The sequence below is a fragment of the Numida meleagris genome, chromosome 1 (assembly GCF_002078875.1).
Source record: "Numida meleagris isolate 19003 breed g44 Domestic line chromosome 1, NumMel1.0, whole genome shotgun sequence".
Lineage (NCBI taxonomy): Eukaryota > Metazoa > Chordata > Aves > Galliformes > Numididae > Numida > Numida meleagris.
In genome coordinates this window covers 10,271,885-10,292,527 of record NC_034409.1, presented here as the reverse complement: position 1 = coordinate 10,292,527, position 20,643 = coordinate 10,271,885, and the positions used below count along the sequence as shown (strand labels likewise).

The 20,643-nt window shown below is 34.7% G+C and overlaps 1 protein-coding gene and 1 long non-coding RNA gene across 7 annotated transcripts in view; one reads left to right on the top strand and one right to left on the bottom strand.

Annotated features, from left to right (window-relative positions):
- Window positions 1-20,643, bottom strand: part of CACNA2D1 (calcium voltage-gated channel auxiliary subunit alpha2delta 1) — a 361,729-nt gene that overhangs the window by 6,707 nt on the left and 334,379 nt on the right. For 3 of the 6 annotated variants that reach the window (XM_021384456.1, XM_021384457.1, XM_021384458.1), the window contains 13 exons: window positions 19,906-19,990; window positions 19,582-19,644; window positions 18,575-18,678; window positions 17,285-17,371; window positions 16,852-16,919; window positions 15,488-15,526; window positions 14,193-14,264; window positions 13,490-13,642; window positions 13,350-13,402; window positions 10,302-10,357; window positions 10,027-10,156; window positions 8,351-8,463; window positions 5,439-5,521 (listed from right to left, as the gene is read on the bottom strand). In XM_021384456.1, coding sequence (XP_021240131.1) covers window positions 5,439-5,521; window positions 8,351-8,463; window positions 10,027-10,156; window positions 10,302-10,357; window positions 13,350-13,402; window positions 13,490-13,642; window positions 14,193-14,264; window positions 15,488-15,526; window positions 16,852-16,919; window positions 17,285-17,371; window positions 18,575-18,678; window positions 19,582-19,644; window positions 19,906-19,990 — 1,106 coding nt within the window. The other 3 variants (XR_002434296.1, XM_021384460.1, XR_002434297.1) reach the window with 3 other exon arrangements.
- On the top strand, window positions 7,065-11,545 carry LOC110392309. The gene is made up of 5 exons (XR_002434300.1): window positions 7,065-7,292; window positions 7,487-7,594; window positions 9,469-9,621; window positions 10,638-10,844; window positions 11,210-11,545. It is a non-coding gene; the product is annotated as an uncharacterized LOC110392309 (long non-coding RNA).

Here is a 20,643-nt window from a genome sequence, read left to right as displayed (position 1 = left end):
GAAAAAGCACAGAAGCAGCAGCCCAAAAAACAAGACTTTTAACATGGATACAAAAGGCTATTTAGAAATTTTACATTGGATATCAAGGTTAAGTGAATGGTACAACTAAAACAAACAACTAAAACATTACCAAAAGAACAAAACCAAAACAAACGAAGAAACAACAAAGAAAGAAACAACAAAAAACATCAAAAAAATCTTGTATAAATCAGTAGGGAGATTAAACAGGCTGTCATGGGGAAAAGATCAACATTTAAGGAATGAAATTCACAAAACAAGAAAGCAGAAATTAGATATAAACAGGAAATTGGGAGGGCTAATTTTTTTTTCTATCTTCCTGCAACGTGTGCTAAATATGAAGGTAGAAAGTTTTGGATAAATTAGAAGCACAAAGCAAATATGGGTTAGTGAAACTGCTTGATAACTGAGGTGTAAACAGGAAAGTTGGGGATTACAGGGGATATAACAAAGGACTTTAATGAGTTGTTTGTGTCAGTTTTTAAGTGGTGAACGCTTTTGCATGATTCCCACCACACACAATGCATTCTTTAAACCAAAGGCATCAGAGGAATCAGATCAGTTTGGAATAAATATACTGGAAATCAGATCAAGTAGACAAATTAAATTCAGTACGTCGTCAGGAATGATAACATTCACCGACAGTGCTGAAAAATCTTGGATGTAAAAAAGGAACAAAACAAAAATCAGCATTGACATTCTTCAGGAAAAAAAAATGTATTTCATTCCGTAAAGAGCTTACATTAGCTGCTGTTCTTATCAACAGCAGTCATTTCCAGACAAGTCTCTGCCACCAGTTTTATAATTTAGCTCTGTAATAGTGTCTTAGGCTTTTTTCTGTTTGAGGGCACTCTGCAAGTCCAAAACTCCTATGCTTTCTGATCAACAAACAAGCGAACTCCACTCCAGACATTCACCAAATTTGGAGCAGGACACTAAGATTTGAAGATGCAGTGAACTTTCTGGTTTATTTAGTTTGGCTCCATCACCTGTTACATCTGCACTGCATCTTGAATTTCTGAGTTTTGTAGACCAATTTACAGTGGTAAAATAAGCAATTATAACGAGGATAATTTCTAAATATTCTCTCTGGCATCAGTTATTTTTTTGTGCGTCCAAACTCAAGAAAAAGATAATAATGGCAGGAAAAATACAATGATTTCTTTCTGAAGGTTTTTTCCTTCCTGGATTGCACACCATATGCTTTAACTTTGTGAAAATTATAATGGAAAAAAAAAAAAACAGAGAAAGCCCAATAATAATTTACATAAATTCAAAAATTCAAGAGCTGAGTGGAAACAAATGGAATCCTATCATTAATTTGAATGAGAATACAACCAGATTCAGTAAAACCTGCAGAAGTTGAGAACTTATCAATTGCTCCTGTAGATATTATGCCTAAACTTTCTTAGAACAGCATCATTTTCACACTTTACTTCTGCCAGTGCAGTGAGACACTTAGCTATTTTCTGAGAATTTTCACCACAATTTTCCAACCTATTACATTAGTCACTGTTATGTACACCCAGGAACACTAAGTAAGCAGCAGATCAGAATATTTCTTTCACTGGAAAAAATTCTCTTCAGCCAGTTTCTTTTCATCAAAAGTGTATCAGAAATTTCTTGCATTAATAAATCATGTGAAATTTCCTTCTGTGCTTGAGGTGAAGTGTCAAATACAAATGTCATCTCTTTAATGTCGTGCCTTACTATGATAACTCCTGAGAGGGTTATTTTACATCACACACCATGCAAATTATTCAGCACACGTAAAATGGAAATGAATGCTTTTATAAAACCTTAGATTCATTGCTAAGTATCAAAACCACATATTCATTGCTATATATATCAACATTTCCTGGAAGGCAGAAGCAGTCCAAAATTTTAAATACGCATGTGGAAATACATATACATACACACCTAAGTCTATATACATTCTTGTTTATTCTTTAGAGGTACACAATACCCATTTCATCTAAAAATCTGTCTTGAAAAGTTAATCAGAACCCATTATGTTATATTGTCTATAAATAGGAAAAAACTAAGATACCAGACAAAGAGCTTCTAATGTGACCTTTGATACCAAATAAGTACTGAAAGTTACATCTTTTGTAAGCTAATATTTATTTACTTGCATGGAAAACAGCTCTGCTTGTACTCAAAAGTCCTTTCAAGTTTCAGTGCACAGTCTTTCATAAATGTTGTTACCTTCCTTTGTCTGGACTACTGCATGATACTGCCCAAGCTATACAGCTGCCCACATATAGATCAGGGATACAGCAAATCTCATTAAGATGTATACTGTGCTAATCAGCCTCAAAGCTCCCACTGACAGCCTGGGAGCTAATGGAAGTAAGGCATTCTCATTAGGGCATAACAGTCTCTTCTCTACTCATTTATTCTAAGGCATGGCAAAGAAAACCAGTAAGAGAAAGCTGTTCAGGGAATGATAAAGACTACTCTGTTATGGTTGATGGGGGAAAAAAAAAGCTGAACCTGATCAGCTATCTTACATGTGATGGCTTCAGTGACTTTAATTAATGTCCTGTGAGAAACTGTTACCAAAATCACAAGTTCCTTAAAAACAGAATGGATGAACAAAATTACTTTTATAACTTTCTGCTGCCAGAAGTCTATCAGCTAAAATGATGTTTCTTCATGAGTTTCTAACTGTAAGTTTTTTGGTCTGCCTTTTTGAGCAGAAAGATCATTATGGGCATAAAGAACTGAGCTCAAGGTGAGCCTCTGTCTAATGTATATTAGACTGTAGCTTTTTAATTAAAGTAAGGTTACTTACAGAGCAAATTGCACAAGTAAGAATATGAGATTTTAATCTAGATGTGAATGTAAAATACCACTGCCTTGGGGGAAGGGACTTTCACCCTTTCTTACAACCTTCAGCCATCTTTGTGCAAGCTGGCTAGAAATTAGATCATTTAAATATACAAAATGAAACTTCAAAATTACTCCATTACAGCTGCTAAACAGAACTTCAAGTCTTTTTCTCTGATCTTCAAGTGATATTAACTGAACCTTCCCTCACGTATAAAAAGATTACACATCATTACAAGAAGAAGTGTTTTATTTTGTTGCAATTTTTAACATTCTACCATATTAACTCTGAAAATTGATCTCTAAGATTCTGCTTCTACTTGTTAGCTGGCTTTACTGTGATACCTATGTTAGTATCTCCCTCTAGTGGTTTTCTGAGTAATAATATTGATCAGACACCCTGTTTGTGTGCAAGTTCAACATTAAACTTATTCTCATTAGATCAGCAATTCTCTTTGCATACATGTCACCAGCACAGTAGTGAAAATTCTCATGTCATTAAAAACAACAAAGTTAAAAATTCCAGGGCTTTGATTATGAACTGGAAAGTCTGCACTAGGTCAACTTGCAGTATTCATGAATTTCGTTACAAGAAAAAAACATCGTCTACTCTAATTAGGCAACAAATATGTTTAGGTCACAATAAGTAAAAATTAAAAATATGAATTTACTGAATCCAGCATTTAATCAAATCAATGCACACTGTTACCTTCTATCATTAACATTTTTGTTAACTTGAATACAGTGAAAACTTCCATACATAGAGCACTTGTCTTTCATATCCTCAAGTAAGGTTTTATTTTCACAGGTATCATAGTCTCTTCTGATTATTTTGTACTTTTGTTTGCTTCTGTACAGAAAACTTTATTTTAACAGGGACAAGGGAAAAATATTTTGAAGAGAATGACACTGACACAGATGGTACATGTGCAATCTCAGAGACAACTATATAAACCCGGTAGGTTTCCATGTCTTTGTATGTGCTATGGGAGAGGCCTCTGTGTTCCCTAACTCTGATTTATAAGGCTCCAAGCAGAGATTTTTCATATTTAATTTCCCTTAATATTGCAATAGTAATTTGCTCCCGACTGTAGCTTTTGGGACCTGCTTCATTCTGTTTTCTTTTGTATGCTTAGTTACTAGAAAAAGTCTGCTAATTTTTTTAAGCCAAGAACAAAACAAAAAATTAGAGAAAGTAACTGACCATCCACACCACATGAAAACTTGCAGAAAAATGAAGATAGGAGCAGACGTCATGGCAGAGGCACGACTCGTTGTGCATATAGGCTGATCCTATTAATAACGGGCAAAGTAGCAAGTAGAGGAAAAGAAAGAAAACACAGAAAAAAAGACATACAAGATGAGATATCATGCAGTTTGCTGGCAGTTAGCAGAGTTAATGTGAAAGCATCCACCCAAGAGCAAGAGATTCACAGCGAATTTTGCAAATGAACTTAACCAAAACAATCCACTGTTACAAAACACATGACTTACACACTGATTAGCACATCAAGCTAGTGAGCAAGAGTTGTACTTTCACACACGATAGTAGGAAGGATATGGAATATTTACAATGGACAAATATTTTTAGCGTAGTTTTTCAGCTCTGCTTAAGCTTTATTGGTCTCTAAGAAGACTTCTTTATTTAAATTAAATCTTGTTACTAGGAAAGTAGAAAGTGTAGAATACTAACTGTCTAGATTTTACTTTTTCTTTTTAATAGACAACTCAACCATTGTGCCTACTTGGATCACTGGATCAAAACCTGGTACACAGTAGTTATAATCAACTAACTTCATCAGAAGTGTTAAACAATCTTTCCTTTGCAAAAATGGGATGAAAAAATGCATTTTAAAATTTATTTTTATGTAATGGCAACTATTCTTCTGTTCAGTACTCTCTGTCTTGCAATTTATCCTTGATATTCTGAACTAAACATGTTTTTTTTTTTTTTTCACAAAGTATTTTGAAGGAGCGATTATATTCAAAATAAATAATATATGGGGCACAGTTATCACTTTTTTCCTTTGAAACGACAATAATGTATACAGTACAAGGAAAACTAAAGCAGCATAGCTTTGCTGATTTCAGAAAAAAAATGTAGTTTTGTATTTGTTAAGAATCTGACCTATGGTCAATACACACTTGCAGAATTTGTAAGAGAAACATCATCCCAAACCAGAGGGTTTTAACCATGCAACCAACACTTCAAATAATATTTGGAAATACTATTTTAAAAATACTAGTTTGAAACAGGAATATAATCTGTTTGCCAAATCCACAGACAAACTGAATTTCATAGCTCTGTGCTCAGCCCATCAGTTTTATCCTTGCTGAGGTTACTTTTGTGGGAATCATGTGTGAAAGTACTATAGTTACAGGAAAGGTAGATAAGAAAGCAGCAGTAAATTTTATGTAAATCATGGGATTCTTGAAATAGAGCGACTATGGTCTAGAGTGAACAGTATGTTTAGTGAGATAGATTATAAGGCATCAAGGAACATTTAAATACAGTTTTCCCTGCTCTCCTATAACAACTCTACAACTGTTTTAAAAGATACACTAAAGTGTTGCAAGTTCAATTTTACCTGTTTGGCTTCATCAAAACAGACATCGGGACCTTTTCTGTATCTGGGCTGTTTGACCATTTCACAAGGGTTTGGCCCTTCATCTGTGGCTCTGGTTAAGGAGCATGTCTGTATTTTGTGCTTTGTAGATTACCAGGATTAACATTCCATTTTTACTTTTGTGGAACAAGTTCTATTCAGATAGTACTGCAATTAAAATCAGGCGTCCTGGTTCCCTATTTAAGTGAAAGAAAACAAATCAAACCAAACCAAACCAACATCCCACTAAAATAGACCTCAAGTATCTTTTTTTAATGGATACTGATTTAAGAAAGAAAATAAGTCTTCATGACTTTTAATAATCAGTGCTTTGAGAATAATATACAAAAAATAAAGGATGCTTCTATTAGTACTGCATAAATATTACAGAAATTATTTGACCAAGTGAGAAGCCTTCTGTGTTAATTGTGTATGTTACTACTGAGTTATTTGGGCTGAACTGAATTGAATAAGCACAGTAAAAGTGAGGAAGCCTATCTGGAAAGGTGATGTTATATACCAACTGAAGATTGCAGTGAAGGCTATGGCAGTAATGCCAAGGCCTGTAAGAACTACTTATTTTATTACACCTATATTACTCCAAATGTCAGGGAAAAGATCATCTCACTGTAGACTTCAATAGTAAGTGTGAGGTAACACACTGGTATATGTCCCTGAAACTCATATTTGCTGATATTTAAGCATCAATACTTTACTTCACATTAACTACAGACTAAAAAGATACAGAAATCATTGCAGCACACTAGAAAGGCACTAGTACAATGAACTCTGATAACAGTCTTCTGTTGAACCTGCTGATACTACCATTCAGCGTGTTACATCTTTTGTTTTTGTGGGATTTTAATATTTTTGGTTTTCTGAATCATTTCCTATGTGGGTAGGACAGACAGTAAGCTGGAGGTTTTTTTTGTTTGTTTGTTTTTGTTTTGAATACTGAGCACCAAAAATTTTTACCTATTTTAGTAGATCTAATGTAAACTTGAAGCAATTCTATTCATGTATTGCTGTGGAGTACTACAGCAGATTCACTGCAGTAAGAGGAGATGCTCAAAGGAAGAGAAGGCAAGACAGAGAATTTAGTTCTACAGCTCTGCAATCTATTTCTGTCTTCACTCAGATGTTATCAGACTCACTGCCCCTTTCCTCTGTGGGGGCCCAGGTGAAAAGGAAGTCAAAACATAGAAAAACTCTAAAAGACCACGTGTACAAGCAAGCTGTACCAGCCAGAAGGAATCAGAGCCTAATAATAACCATCTGAATAACACCTAAAGGTCATTCTGCCTATTTGTGTGATGTTATGCTACATCTGCATTTCACAATGTACCTTAGTTATAGAAAAGAGAGGACAGTCTAGTACTGCATAGTTGAAACAAAGAATAAAATAGTTCATTTAGTCAATATAAGCCCACCCAGCTGCTCTGACTGCAATTTGAGGTCATTTACTGCCCTCTGAAAGGTTGGATCCCCACAGGAAAAATGAACATAATTTGAGTATTTCCCATCAAACGTATTCCATTTTCTATAGCATGTCTTATTCATAAATCCAGACAGTGGCAACAGTTAATCAAACTGTCATGGACTGAAGCCAATTAGAATATTAGGCTGTGTTTACATAGTTCTGTGACAACATGAGTAGTGCTTCCACCTCAGTGTAACTTCCTCTTTCAGACCAAGCATAGACAGAATTCCCATTTTATTAATGTAGGAACGAAGGCACTGCTTGTGCTAAATAAATACAGTCATCTCTACCATCATTTGTTTTTATTTCAGGTAAGGAAGTAGGCTGTCTCAACCAACTTCCTGACATGGAAAAAGGTATGTATTTTTTTCATATTCTGTCATAATAATATAAATTATGATTACTCTCTGCCAAATTTCTCCTGGCCTGTATTTCCTATATTTCCATCACAATCATCTACCTGTACCTAGTGAAGTGAACAGAGAAGGGGCAAAGTTTCATGTTAGAACAACTTTTCACCAGATTTTTGTTCTAATGCATGTGCTGCAAGGACTGTACTTGGCAGGTACATCCTGTATCTCCAGCCAGATCTGAAGAATTTCCACGACAGCAGCTGGGAAACTCTAGCCTTTGATGATTAAAGCAGATTCCACAAAGAGTAAGTAGTTCTTATCTGCAGCAAGTATACCATTAAGTGCCTCAGTCACTTTGCCTGAGTGCTGCAGCCAACAGTGCAGCATTCAGCTTTTAACGACCAAGCCATCTTATCTTGGTGTTATCCTTTTTTGTTACTTCTCTACACAGATAGTCTTTTGCCTTTTCTTAAGGCTGAACAAACCCAGGTGTCTCAGGCTCCCTTAGCATGTCCTGCACTCCATCTGCCATTCACCTTGGTGGTCCTTCACCAGGCTTGCTGCACTACATCAGTATGGCACTGAGGAGTCCAAGACTGTACAAAGCATTCCAGGTGCAGTCTCAAAAGTGTTTATGAGATGGGAAGGATCATCATGTGACCTGCCCCCTTTATTGCTAGGCATACTGCCAACTGATGTTCAATTTCTTCTCCATCATGATCCTCAAGGCATTTTCTGCAGAGCTGTTTCTCATCACTCAGCCCCTAGATTGTCCACTTGCATGCCATTATTCTGTCTTGAATCCAAGACTTTGCACCTTTTTCATTATGCTCCTTTGAGCTTATTTCTGCCTAGGTCCTCCCAAACAGCAGCTTTGCTCTCTATCTCAAGGACTGCTGCTTCAGATGATTTGTGTTGTCTCTCACAAGTACCTATTGCTTCAAGTACTCCAATGGCAACCATGCTACTAATATATACAAAACCGACAATTTACAATTATATTGCAGTATGTCATAGATAGAAAAATCCACATTACTAAATAACTTGATTTCAAAGGATACCCGGCTTCTCTGCTTGCATCAGTGGCTTTGGATCACAGGAACGGCACAGCAGTTGGCTGTCGCTAATAATGAATACTAGATTGGTGTTTGAAATCTTCTCTGCATGATAAAGTCTGGAAAAAAGCCAACAAAAAACAATGCTTAAATGAATCAAGGAAAACTGTATATGAGAACATGCATTATTGGAATAAAACATAATCCAACTTCTCAGAATCAAACTGCCTTCTGCTATTTCTCTTTTCTATTAATGAACGTCAGGAAACATTTATAACAAATTTTGTAATCTTTTTGACATTTCCACGATTTCCTCTTTCAGCTAGACTTATTGGTGGAAAAAAAAAGGAATAGAGCACAGAATTCATTTAACAGCTAGCTCTGTGCTTCTAAAGTAGTAGCTGTACTGAGGGGAAAAAAAAAAAATAACAGCATCAATTCTTCTCCTGGCAACACTGAAAAACAAAACAAAAAAAAAACAAATGAAAAGAAAACACACGTAAACTTACATATAAAAAGGAAGAGAAACCAGTTCAGGGCATGTGTGCTGTATTTTGGATATGTGTTTGTTGTATTTTTATGTATGTTTTTATGGCCTTTCAGTTAATAGGGTCATTTTTAATTTCAAAGTAATTGAAGAGGCAGAATTATATGTTTAAGCTATAGATGATACACTTCACATATTAGATACTAAACATAAGATTGTGTCTGGATTTTTCAAGGAAAAACTTCATGTGCTATTTACATCTACAGGAGAGGCAGACAGACCTTCCAAAATCAGAAGTCTGACTCTTAGAAGACTCTTAGTCATTAAGAAAATGTATCCTAGTTGTCAAAGCAAGACAACTGAGGACAATGCAACAGGTTATTTACTTTTAACAGATTCTATAAGGAAAAACAAGCAAGTTTTGTATATAGGTGGTTGTCATTATACATAAGCAGACATTTGGTTACTTAGATGTAAATATATGATTACCACAAGCAAAATTTTTCAGATGATGAGTTGATACCACTGATTAAGTACAGTAGGATGACAAAATACCTGATAATAAAATAACTGATGCTGTAACTACATATCTGTAGCATGTGTACAAGGTTGGGCTTTTGTTTTCTTTTCTTTTTAGGGGGCGAGGCTAACAGTGCAGTATCATCTTTAGAAAATGTATTTAGACAAAATGTATTTCCAAGCCTTCTGACAATATCCTCAGGATCCGATGAATGCTGAAGTTAACACAGTCTGTAACAGCTCTTAAATCATCAGTACTATTGACTAGAAGGTAAATTTGAAAATAAGTCTTCTTGACCATCATAAATTTCAGTACATAACCACATTAAAGGAGATCATCTGCTTCTGAATATTACAGAACTCCTTTAAGTTTATGTAATAAATTAAAAGAAAACTAACAGTAAGAGAAATAGAGGATTTATTTTCACAGAGCATATAGACTATCAAGCAAAAAATTGAGTACTTTTTTATGATAATCAATCATTAAATGCAAATTAATTCTAAGCAAACATGAAGAGAATGCAATTTATCCATGTACTGCCTATATACTTCTACATTTTGTTTATGAAAGTTTGACGTAGTCAACGTCAAAAATATTTTTATTATTGCAATGTCTTTAACTTTTTCATAATAAATGAATATCCAAAAGCTATTATTAACATTGAAGTAGGCCTACCTTGAACAGTTAATGCAGTCTACAATCCCAATAAAAGATTTATCATCATTTTCAAAGAAATACTGAGTTTGCTCAGTGATACAACTTGTTTTAGGCAGAGCAGTAGAGAAATCATCATCTTCCATATCAGCTGCCAGAAAGAGGAAGATAAATAAATAAATAATAACATTTTAAAAGATGTGGACAAAACGAGGAGATCCAAAATATGGCCCCCAACCTAGATTCTTACCTTCCAGTTCACTCAAAGTTGACTCTCTAATATTCTCTTGACTTACCTGCCTCAAGGAAACGTGGGAAAGTCAAGCTCAAAAACAGCTGCTGTAAGATAGACCTGAACACAGAAAGACAAGTTTTTTTTTTTGTATTTGTATATTGCTGTGTCCTTAAGAACTACTCAAACAAGAACAATTAATAGCAGAATCATCACAGCTAATTATGCTTTTGTCAGTTATTAAAGCTGTGCTTGTTTACACTTCACAGTTTGACTCTTTTCCTTTCCAGTTTCTTCCACGTCTTCTTTCACACTAATCTATTATTTCAGTGTTGAGAATTGCCATCATTTGTGCCCATAACTTACATAATGCAAATGTCTTCCTTTTATCTCTCTGCAGGAGGTGGAAGAGGCATGATGGTGTTCTTCCAGCACTCAAACCAACCAGAATTCCTTTTGAACACACTCAGGGAAAATACTCCTGAACTTTACACTGATTAAGGCTCATTAAATTATCAGAAGATGAACACTGGCATATAACAAGTTATTACAAAAAGTATGACTGCAACAATTGACTTTTAAAATCATCTCTGTTCCTGCTCTTGAGGTATGGAATATATTTTCTTCCTAGATGCTGGCAAAACACTTAAAGAGATCTATATATTTCAAAATTATTTTTCTTCACTTATGATCACATTTTTCTTATGTCATTTACTTGAAGCAAGTACTGGCTTGTCACGTAGTCAGCTCACTTCTCTTCTACTGACCTTCCAAAACAGGAATATCTATATTCACATTCCCCAACTCACTGCCTCTACTTAAATCTTGAAGCGGTACCTCCCTATAGTTGTGTTTTAGGTTTGTTTCTAACTATAATTAGATGAGCAGTCCTGATCTCTATTACATCTGACTGTTATGCAGAGGGAAGAGACTGCATAAATTTACTCAAAGATCTTTTCCTTTTCTTCTTAGCCAGTGTGGTCTACGTGTAACAAAACTGAATCTGCCTGTCATGTTTCCATTCAAGTCAGCGCTTGAAGGGGGTCTGGATTCACTTCCATACCTTTGTGCCTTCAATCATCACCAGATGGAGGGTGCACCAATCGTCTTGGATGTGAAGAGACCTACTGCTATTCAACAGTGATGGAAGTTGCTAACTGAAAGTCCAGCCCTTCATAAGGGCTTACCACAGAATTTACTGAGAATGAATGAAAAAGACAGCCTAGGAAAACTGTAGATTGCGTGAAGGCGAAACAATATGCACTCTCTTAATGCTGATGTATCCCATATAAATTTCTGAAAATTATCACTCACTCTTTTATCCCACATTGTTGCCAGAAACATTATAGTTTTCCTCAGCCTGCTTCTCTTATTTCTCTGCGTTTGCTTTTGCCAGGTGCCTCATTTAATCCATATTTTGTCAGCCCTTTTCACTCTGCTTGCTTAATGGCCTTCTCTGCCTGCTCATGACCTAGATTCCATTAAAAATATGTTCAGAGAAAAAACTATCATGTGGTTCTTTCAAGTTAAACATTACACAAAATAAACCTCAGGTCTAAATTGAGTCCAGACCACAGAGTCTGATTTGAACATTGATAAACTAAAGTTTCTGTGTTTGAGAAGAGCTCAAGTTTCTCTTCTGGATTATTGCCCATCTCCTTTGCTGTTGTCCAAGATTTTAGCTGTTGCTATTAACAAAAATGTAACCAACAATAAAAAAAGCAATGTACAAACTTCACAGTGCAAACCATGTGAAAATTACTACATTTGTTCATCTACTATATATTTTAACTCATAACTTCACAAAGTAGGTAGTTTATTCCAGCTTGATAATTACTATAAAAAATAAGCATCATGCAACTTTAGAAAAGTGAAGAGACCGTCTCCAGGAATGCAATTCACACCAGTGTAGAAGTATCACATCAGCCCCAATAGCTTACCCCAGCTTGGTGCTGGGTAAGTAGCTGATAGGAATTTCTATCTACATGGCTCTGAAAGAGTAAAATTATTTCTGTGGCCCTTATTAATTTCACATAAAGAAGTCAAAAGAAAATAAAGCTCCTAAATGGATCTTTAGTTTCAAGAGTATTGTGATTGTGGTAGATAAACCTAATTACTAGTGTAATTCTGCCTCTCCAAAGGTCAATCCCAAAATACGACAACAGTTCAAATATAAGAATTCCCCCCCTCCCCCCATAGAAAATGCTACAAGACTAGAGAATTATCCAAAATGCATTAATTTTTTTCTTTCATATAGTTCAGTAGTCCTTTTCACACTATTTCAAAGAACCAAATAATATATATAATTTTAAAAAGTTAGCTGACTATAATATAAACAAATAACACTTGTTATCCTGCAGTCTGAAGCAAGTTTTGCTTCTTTATATTTCACTGTAGAGAAGTACTAAATATTTTCATAAAATGATTCATTGAAGAGGAAAAATTGATTTTCTTAAGACTTCTTGCAAGAAAAAGAGAAAGACTGTATTTCATAATTGGGAACCAAGCATGCAATAATTCTAAATACAGTTTAATAGAATAGTATGGTTTGTGTGGTTTATATGGTTTGGGAAGCAACCTTAAAGATAATCTTGTTCCTCCCCGCACCTCCATGGGCGGGGACACCTTCCAGTAGATTCGGTTGTCTAGAGCCCCATCCAGCCTGGCCTAGAACACTTCTAGGAATGGGCAGCCTGTTCCAGTGCCTTACCACCCTCATATTGAAGAATTTCTTCTTTATATTTAATTTAGATCTAACCTCTTACAGATTAAAATTGTGAGCCCTTGTTCTATCACTATACTCCCTAATAAAGAGCCTCTCCCTGTTGTTCCCTGCTAATCCCAATTTATTTGCTGAAGCTGACTTTGTAGAGTCAGAGCACACTGACACAAAACATGGCAAGAGTGTTTTTGAATTTTACTGCTGAAATATCACTGACTGTTGACATTTCAAAGGGGTTTGGAGACATAATTAAGAATTTTCACCATGAGAAATGATCAGAAAGTAAGGGTTGAAAGAAATTTTACTGTTTTTTAAAGAAAAGACTATTATTCTTAACCTACTGAATAATTCTAGTTTTGACATAAAGATTTCCTACACACTTGTACTTACCAGGCAGCTGCCGAAGCCCACCATCCTAGATGCAAAATATCTGCTATTGTAGGCTGGGAACAAAGAATAAATATTGTTATTTATATAAACATCTGCATGCTTTTAAAGGAATGTCAGCTGCCTCATAAGGTACTACTGACCACATAAGCTGAACGAAGTCCAGCTCCTTGCTTTGGTTCTTCTTCAGGATCACAGACTGATTGATAGTCATATGACTTGTTAAAGGCATACAAGGACATGTTAATTAAGTTTCTCATCAGGCCAGGGTCAATTTCACCAAAGAATCTTCCAATCTGATGAAGAAGAATGTATGGAGATAAGAGTTAAAGAATTTCCAAGTAGTTTTTGTACGGAAAACAATACTGATACTTTTTTCATTATTTTTTTTCTCTAGGGAGAGTCATTAAATTGTGCCATCTATGAATTTATTTCTGCTTGAAAATATCTGTTCCGATAGCTTAATTGAGAACTCGAGTTAGGAAGTTATTGTTAAATACACTATCAATGAGACTACCACAGAAAGAAGAGAAAGGCGTGGATGCCATACTACTTGCACTCTTCACCAGTTTTATTCATCTATCAGTAGACCTACACTGGCAGAAGTGTAGCACCTTGAATCATAAATAAAATTGTGAAAAATACTAACAAAATAACTAGAATTCCTCATAATTTTTTTCCGAAGTGAATTTTAATTGCTGAACAATTCTTTAAAACTCTAATGGGCACTATAAACATATTTAGAAAATGGTTACATTATTAGGGTGAGCTGAGAAATAAGTGGTACTTTTTATTGTAAAACTTCTCCCTGTTGTGTTTCTATTACAGTACTTAAAATATGCCTACCTGTTGGGTATATTCATCCCGATTTGACATCAAAAGAAATCCACCATCATCAAGGATAACACAGTCCACATGCTATTATAAGAAAGTAAAATATGTTTTGTAGAAATGATTTGTCAAGAGAACATTTCGTGAGAAACATTTTTATTCTGCACTTCATAAATATCTTCAAATCTATGTGGCTAAATCCCAGCCCCATAGCCAAGGGCCAATACTATGCTAAAGTAGCATTATCAGCATTATAAAAGTTTGTGGAGATCAAAAGCTTATTTGTGGCCTAATTTAATAGAAGTTCTTTTGTAAACTTTATTTTCTCAATACTTTGTTAGCTGTAAGAGTGCTATATCCATATTAAATCAGATGATAATTGAATCTGAACTCATAATAAGGGACTACAACTTCCAGTGTGCTTTCAGCCACGTGTAAAAGCTTTTTCTATTTGCAGCTTCTAAAGGCAAAGGTCTTAAAGACAGATTCTGAGCTTGCTCTTTGAAATTAATTTCACTTTTTTTTGTTGTTGTTGTATATTTCACGCTTGTCCACTTAGCTTCTTCCAGATATCAGGTGCAGGACTGGGAAGCCCACTGGTTCCCTATATTTTGGACTTCTTTTAGCTCTTTTCAATCAGAGATTAAGGAGATAGTGGTGAGGCCAGATAGATAGACTCCCAGAGTACCCTTTTTTCAGCGTAACTCCTCCATTAAATATTCTTCTAACTCCACAAAAGAACTCAGAGAAGACCTTAATAGAGAAAGCTTTTAAACACATGGCAGAATCTGATACTCCAATAGCTGGCGAAAATGTACTCTCCTGCATGCCAGCAGAGTTACAGAATTTCCAAATCTTAAATGGGCAGGAAAAAGAGGAAAGGAGGATGACTAATCATTGTTGAAAGGTACATCACGTACTTTGCTGCTTTTCAGTTTGCCTTTTTCTCTAAGGTACTCCTCTTCTAGATTCTTTTTTTTTCTTTTTTCTTTTTTTTTTTTCATTTTCCCAGGATTCACCTTATGCATTGAAAGTTATCTTTTTCTCACATTTTTCTTCATGTCATTCTTTATTGCTCTTATTCTTGTTTTTATTTCTTCCCTCTAGGTCTCATAATGTTATTGCACAGATTCTTGCAATGACTTCTATTCCCATCTTTTACTCTCTCCTCTTCTAATTTTTTCCTTCAGACACAAATGGCTAAGTCCCATTTTCAAAACTTTAATCTCCAAATAATATCATGAAAGAGTAACCGTCAATGCATTATTTTTCATTATTTATAGATTGTCATAAACTGAACGTATTCTTACCATACTGTTTTTTTCACAGCCACAGATTTCACTGTTGCACTAAAAAACAGAAGGACAGTAATCTTCACAAAAATATTTCAAAAGAAACTGTATTTTGCAGTGATATTTATCAGTCAAGACAACAAGTGATGTGATTTTTGATATGTGCATATTAATCTAACTTAGGGGTGCTGTGTGTGTGTTATTAGTTACAAATATATCAGAACAATCTGCATTCAGTAACTATCAACAGCACAATCACTACCATCTTTCACAAATCCTCCGATCCATTTCCCTTTTTTGAGAATGCTCACAATATTAAAGAACTTCTTTCTATTACAGTTTGAGGGACTTGTCAAGATTTCGGGGTTGTGAATATAAAATAAAAGGGAAAGAGCACATGCATTTGTATGCTTGTATTTTGTGTGTGTAAAGAAAGCCTATAGAAAACATGACGCCAAGTATTTTTTTTTTTTTTTTGACTGAATAGCTTCATCAATGTCAAAGTATGGGAATCTCATCTGATAAAGGAAGCCCACCATCTCCACTTAGCTTTCATTACTAGCAAATTTATCTTTTTCTTGCAATATGTGTGTACTTACACACACCACTGTTACCTTGCATTATGTCCTGAGCAAAACAACCAGCAGATAATGGTGCAGTCATTCATCTCAAACTAATTCTGAGACATTACCCTCTTTTTCATTATTCTTCTTTTCCTTAAGTGTTCTGACATTTTGGGCTATGCATTGCATTGAACTACAGCTCTAATACCTACAACTGCAGACACTGATTCCCTTAATATACAACCAACCAATCAAAATCGCCTCATCCAGTTGTTCCATAACTACCTCCATTTTATGCCTCTCCATTCACAGTGTACTATGTAATTCTTTAGTTTTTCCTTCAATTTTTATTTTTCTTCTTCACATTTATACTTAAACATAGATATAAGAAATGAAAGGGCTGAAATGCTGTGATGCTGATTGCAATATAAATCCTTAATGCTTACACTTCCTCCATGTTAAATAAATTCACTTTTTTTCATGTTTTTCTTTTTTTTGGGGGGTGGGGGGAGGGAAGAAATTATTTTGCAGTTTTTATTCACTAATAGAGAGTGATCTTAGCAAGATGCCTGCAGGCTAGAGTATGCCATTTTTCTTTGTCTTTATCCATGCTCTATAATTATGAAAGCAAGACACGTACAAAATACAGCCTGTTTCAACATAGATTTATTTTGTGCATTTGGATGATTTAAATACCACAACTACTTGGCAACTATGCATCAGTGTGACTCTGGCACAAAAAAAGCTGTTAGACTTATTTGCATCTGAAACTTTGAGAAATGCACATAAAGTTCAAAAAAGACTTGGTCAATTGCTTACCAGGCTCTTGATTGTGGTTTTTGTGAAATTTTCCATCCATTTGGTTGCATCAATTTTTATTCCAACAACTAACAAGAAATACATGAAAGACTTTTTTAGTAAAATGAAGAAGAAAAAAAGGTAACTGTAGAATCCTAAGAAGAGGGAAAAATTATAAGAACATCTAAATTATTAAACTGGAAAAGGAAAAAATATGAGTTTTGCTCAGTTGTCTGACCACCAACATCCTTCATGAGACTAACAAATTTAAGTACTCTTTCTCAAACAAAGTCAGATCTCCAGCTTGATTTCCACTAGTAAGATTAAAAGTCTTAGAGAATAAGGGTATTATAGAAACTGAAACTCCTTTGAAATTGCCATTAAAATTTAATGTTGAGGAATAACAAAACAAAGTAACTCCTGTATTTAGAGTTTCAGCACCATTTCAGCTTACCTGCAGGTTTCAGAAGTTTTCCATTAATTGTTATTTCCACTGCCTTGCTTACCATAATACCTGATTCATAGCTATTGGCACCGCTTTCTGACAGTATGTGGGGGAGAAGAAAGAAAGAATTAGAGTGAGATATAAGTTTCATCTTCTGTAATTGAAATTAAAGATTGTTCAAATACCAAGAACAATTCAAAGAGTTCTTATTTGAAAACCCTGACCGAGTTGTACATTGTATTTATCACTTGTAATTGCTCAGATCACTAACACCTAGATGACTAAGAGAAATACTTTTTTAACTTCTCTTCATTCATGTTTGGTACATGGTCTTTGCATGAAGTCACTGCAGCCTTTCCTCTACAAACATAGCCATGATAATGTCTCATATGTGAGCAGCTCTGTTAAAACTAGGATCAGAGCCAAAGATTTTATCCCGCTGTTGTCTGTGTTTTTCAATAGAGAGTATACTAGCACCACTCACTGACAATTACTACTCTGACAGACTTCAGCCTGTCTTCAACACTGCCTAGTATGAAAAAGCAAGTTAAAAGTACATTACCTGGAGCTCTTTGAGGAACAACAAAGGCTTCAGGAAATCTATTTAATTACCTTGTTAACTTTTTATCGAGAAAAGATGTAATAAATACATGTGAAATAACAGCAATAAAAGAACCCATATGTTTAAAAGGGGAGTATGTCATTTGTAGTAGCATCTGCTTTTAGATCAGCTTGGCAAGGTTAATGCTGCTCATCAGTAACAAGCACTTACTATTGTGCACATACAGGTTTTAAGTATCACAGTATTTCAGATGAACTATTTTTGGTTAGTAATAGTGATTTGAAAAAGGATTTAAAAAAGAAAAATCTTAGCTTAAGCTGCAGTTCAGTGGGCAGTTGTAGACTCCAGATATCTGCTCCCCCAAATGTGAGGAAACTCAGGTCAAATTGGGCTTTTAAAGTAGTGTTATTCTTCCATTTTAAATAATTCTGCCAAAGCATCTTTGGAAAACATTGTTCCAGTCTAATAAATGAAAACAAATACGCTGTATATCACCTCCATTTTGTTACTTTTTTGCATACAGGGCTATCAATGTAGATGAAAAATTCTTATGTCCCTTGTTCACTGTTTTCCCAGCTATCTTTTCCTTAATAACAGGTGACATCCCAAGATTTTTTTTCTTATTCAAGCGTAGCACTTGCAATACTTTGGCACTGAGCTCAACTGGTGCAGGAAACTTCCAGATATTCTAATATTCATCTAGCTAGCGCTGGACTTTCAGAACAGCGATGACTTACTGTTGTAGTACGGAGCTGTGAAAATATAGTTGTCATTATCTAAACTCCGTTTATAGAAGCTGACTTCATAAGTTTCTGCATTTTCCAACCAATCTTCTCCAGCCCTAATCATGAAAAAACAGCAAACAAACAAAAAAAAAAGATGGTTAGCATCTAATTAAAGCCGAGCTGTACAGGGTTTTGTTGTTGTTTGTTTGTTTGAATATTTTATAGTGGTAAATAATGTGAGATTCACTTATATCATTCTCAGATTGTGTTAGCTTTAGCGGGTTAAGTGCCAGAAATAACTAGTAAAACACAGAGTTGATAAAAAGTATTATTGGTATAACATGGATCTTCTTTATTTTTAGCTACACTGAGATAAGTCTAACTGCAGCACTATTTACAACAAAATATAAACAAACCTTGATACCACATTCTATCTTAAGAAAACAGCATCCCAAAAGACTTTAAAACATTAATAACACCAGAACAAAAAATAAACTGATCTTAGTAGTAAGATACATTTTGGGGAAACAGACTAACCTAAGAAATCAGGTAAATTTGCCATTTACAGCATACCTGTACCTGTACTCTCACTATTCCTGGTCACTGACTGGAGTATTTAGGCAATTATATGTATATTAAACTTTTTCTTGTCCCTCCATGGCAACAACATATTTTTCTCTCTTAAGTCCCTGAACTATTCAGTATGCTCCTGTTAGTCTAAAAAAATCACCTACTGCTCTACAATATTTGCAGTCTGCCAGCCTATCAAACAAAGGAGTAATTAGGAGTAATTAGGGATTAGCATAGTACCACTATCAGCACATGGGTACTCCTTTTACTCCTTTACACTGACTGGAAATCTGTATTTATACCAGTTGTTTTGGAAATAATGTTACAGATCCGTTTCAAGCAGTGACATAGGTAAAATCAAAGAAGAATCATCCAATTTATTTTATAGTGATCAGAGCACATTTAGACATTTTCAATATAATCTTATACTGTTTTATATTAATATTTACCTTTTTGGGAACACTCTGGTAATTCCACCATCCGTAACAACAAACTGCGCAACAACCCCATCACTATAAACAAAAATTAGATTTAAAATCAAAACTAATTGAAATTCTCTTAAGTTCCTATGTCAAGGGTAAGTAGTCATGATTTAAATATCTATCCTGTGCAAAGATTAACTGTGTATCTCTATATATGAATATGCATTACATTATTAGGAAATCATGAGAAATATTGTTTTTTATTTTTCAGGCTTCTTGGTTTTTCAGACTCCAAAATTCATTAAAAACAAAAACAACAACAACAAAACAGTCAATAGAAAGAATACTTACAGATACAGCTTACTCCAATAATTTTGGGCAAGTTCATTTGTAAATCCTGCATCCAGCAGAACTCTAATGACCATATCAGTATTACCTAGCAAAAGAGTCAAGATACTCATCTGAAAACACATGACATGGGCTTAAGCCACTAAAATTAAATTCTGAGTTGTTAAGATGCTACCACCACCAAAATTAGGCTATTTCTATTGTCATTCTGACTAACTTCAAGTTATCTCAAGTATTCCATGTTAAATAAACTGCTCTGAAACTCCTGACTTCGTTTAAGTTCTTCCTTTGTTAAAATCTAAAAACCTATGTTTCTACCAAAGGAATAAGAAAATTGCTTATAGCACCAGGTCTCAACTTTTCAAGGCCCCCATTTAATTTGGAAATAAACTTACTTTTAAAGCATGCTTTCATTCAAATGCTTTCTATTCCAGTTCAAAGAGGTGTTAACAAAACATTTAAGTTTTACTGAATATGTACTCTCTTATGTGTTACAAAAACAGTGATAATCACCACAATAAAAAAAAAAAATTAAATTAGTTAAGTCCCAGCTTAAAAAAATAGAAACAGAAACAACAACAACAACAAAACACAACAATTTGTCTTCTTTTGAATTAGTGGCTTAGATGGATACATTGTTTTTAAATATCTTTCAGTAGATGGCTTGAAGTCAGTCCTTTTCAATCACCTTTTTTAGTATAATGTAAAAAAAACTAGGAATGGTCAACTGAAGTAAGCATG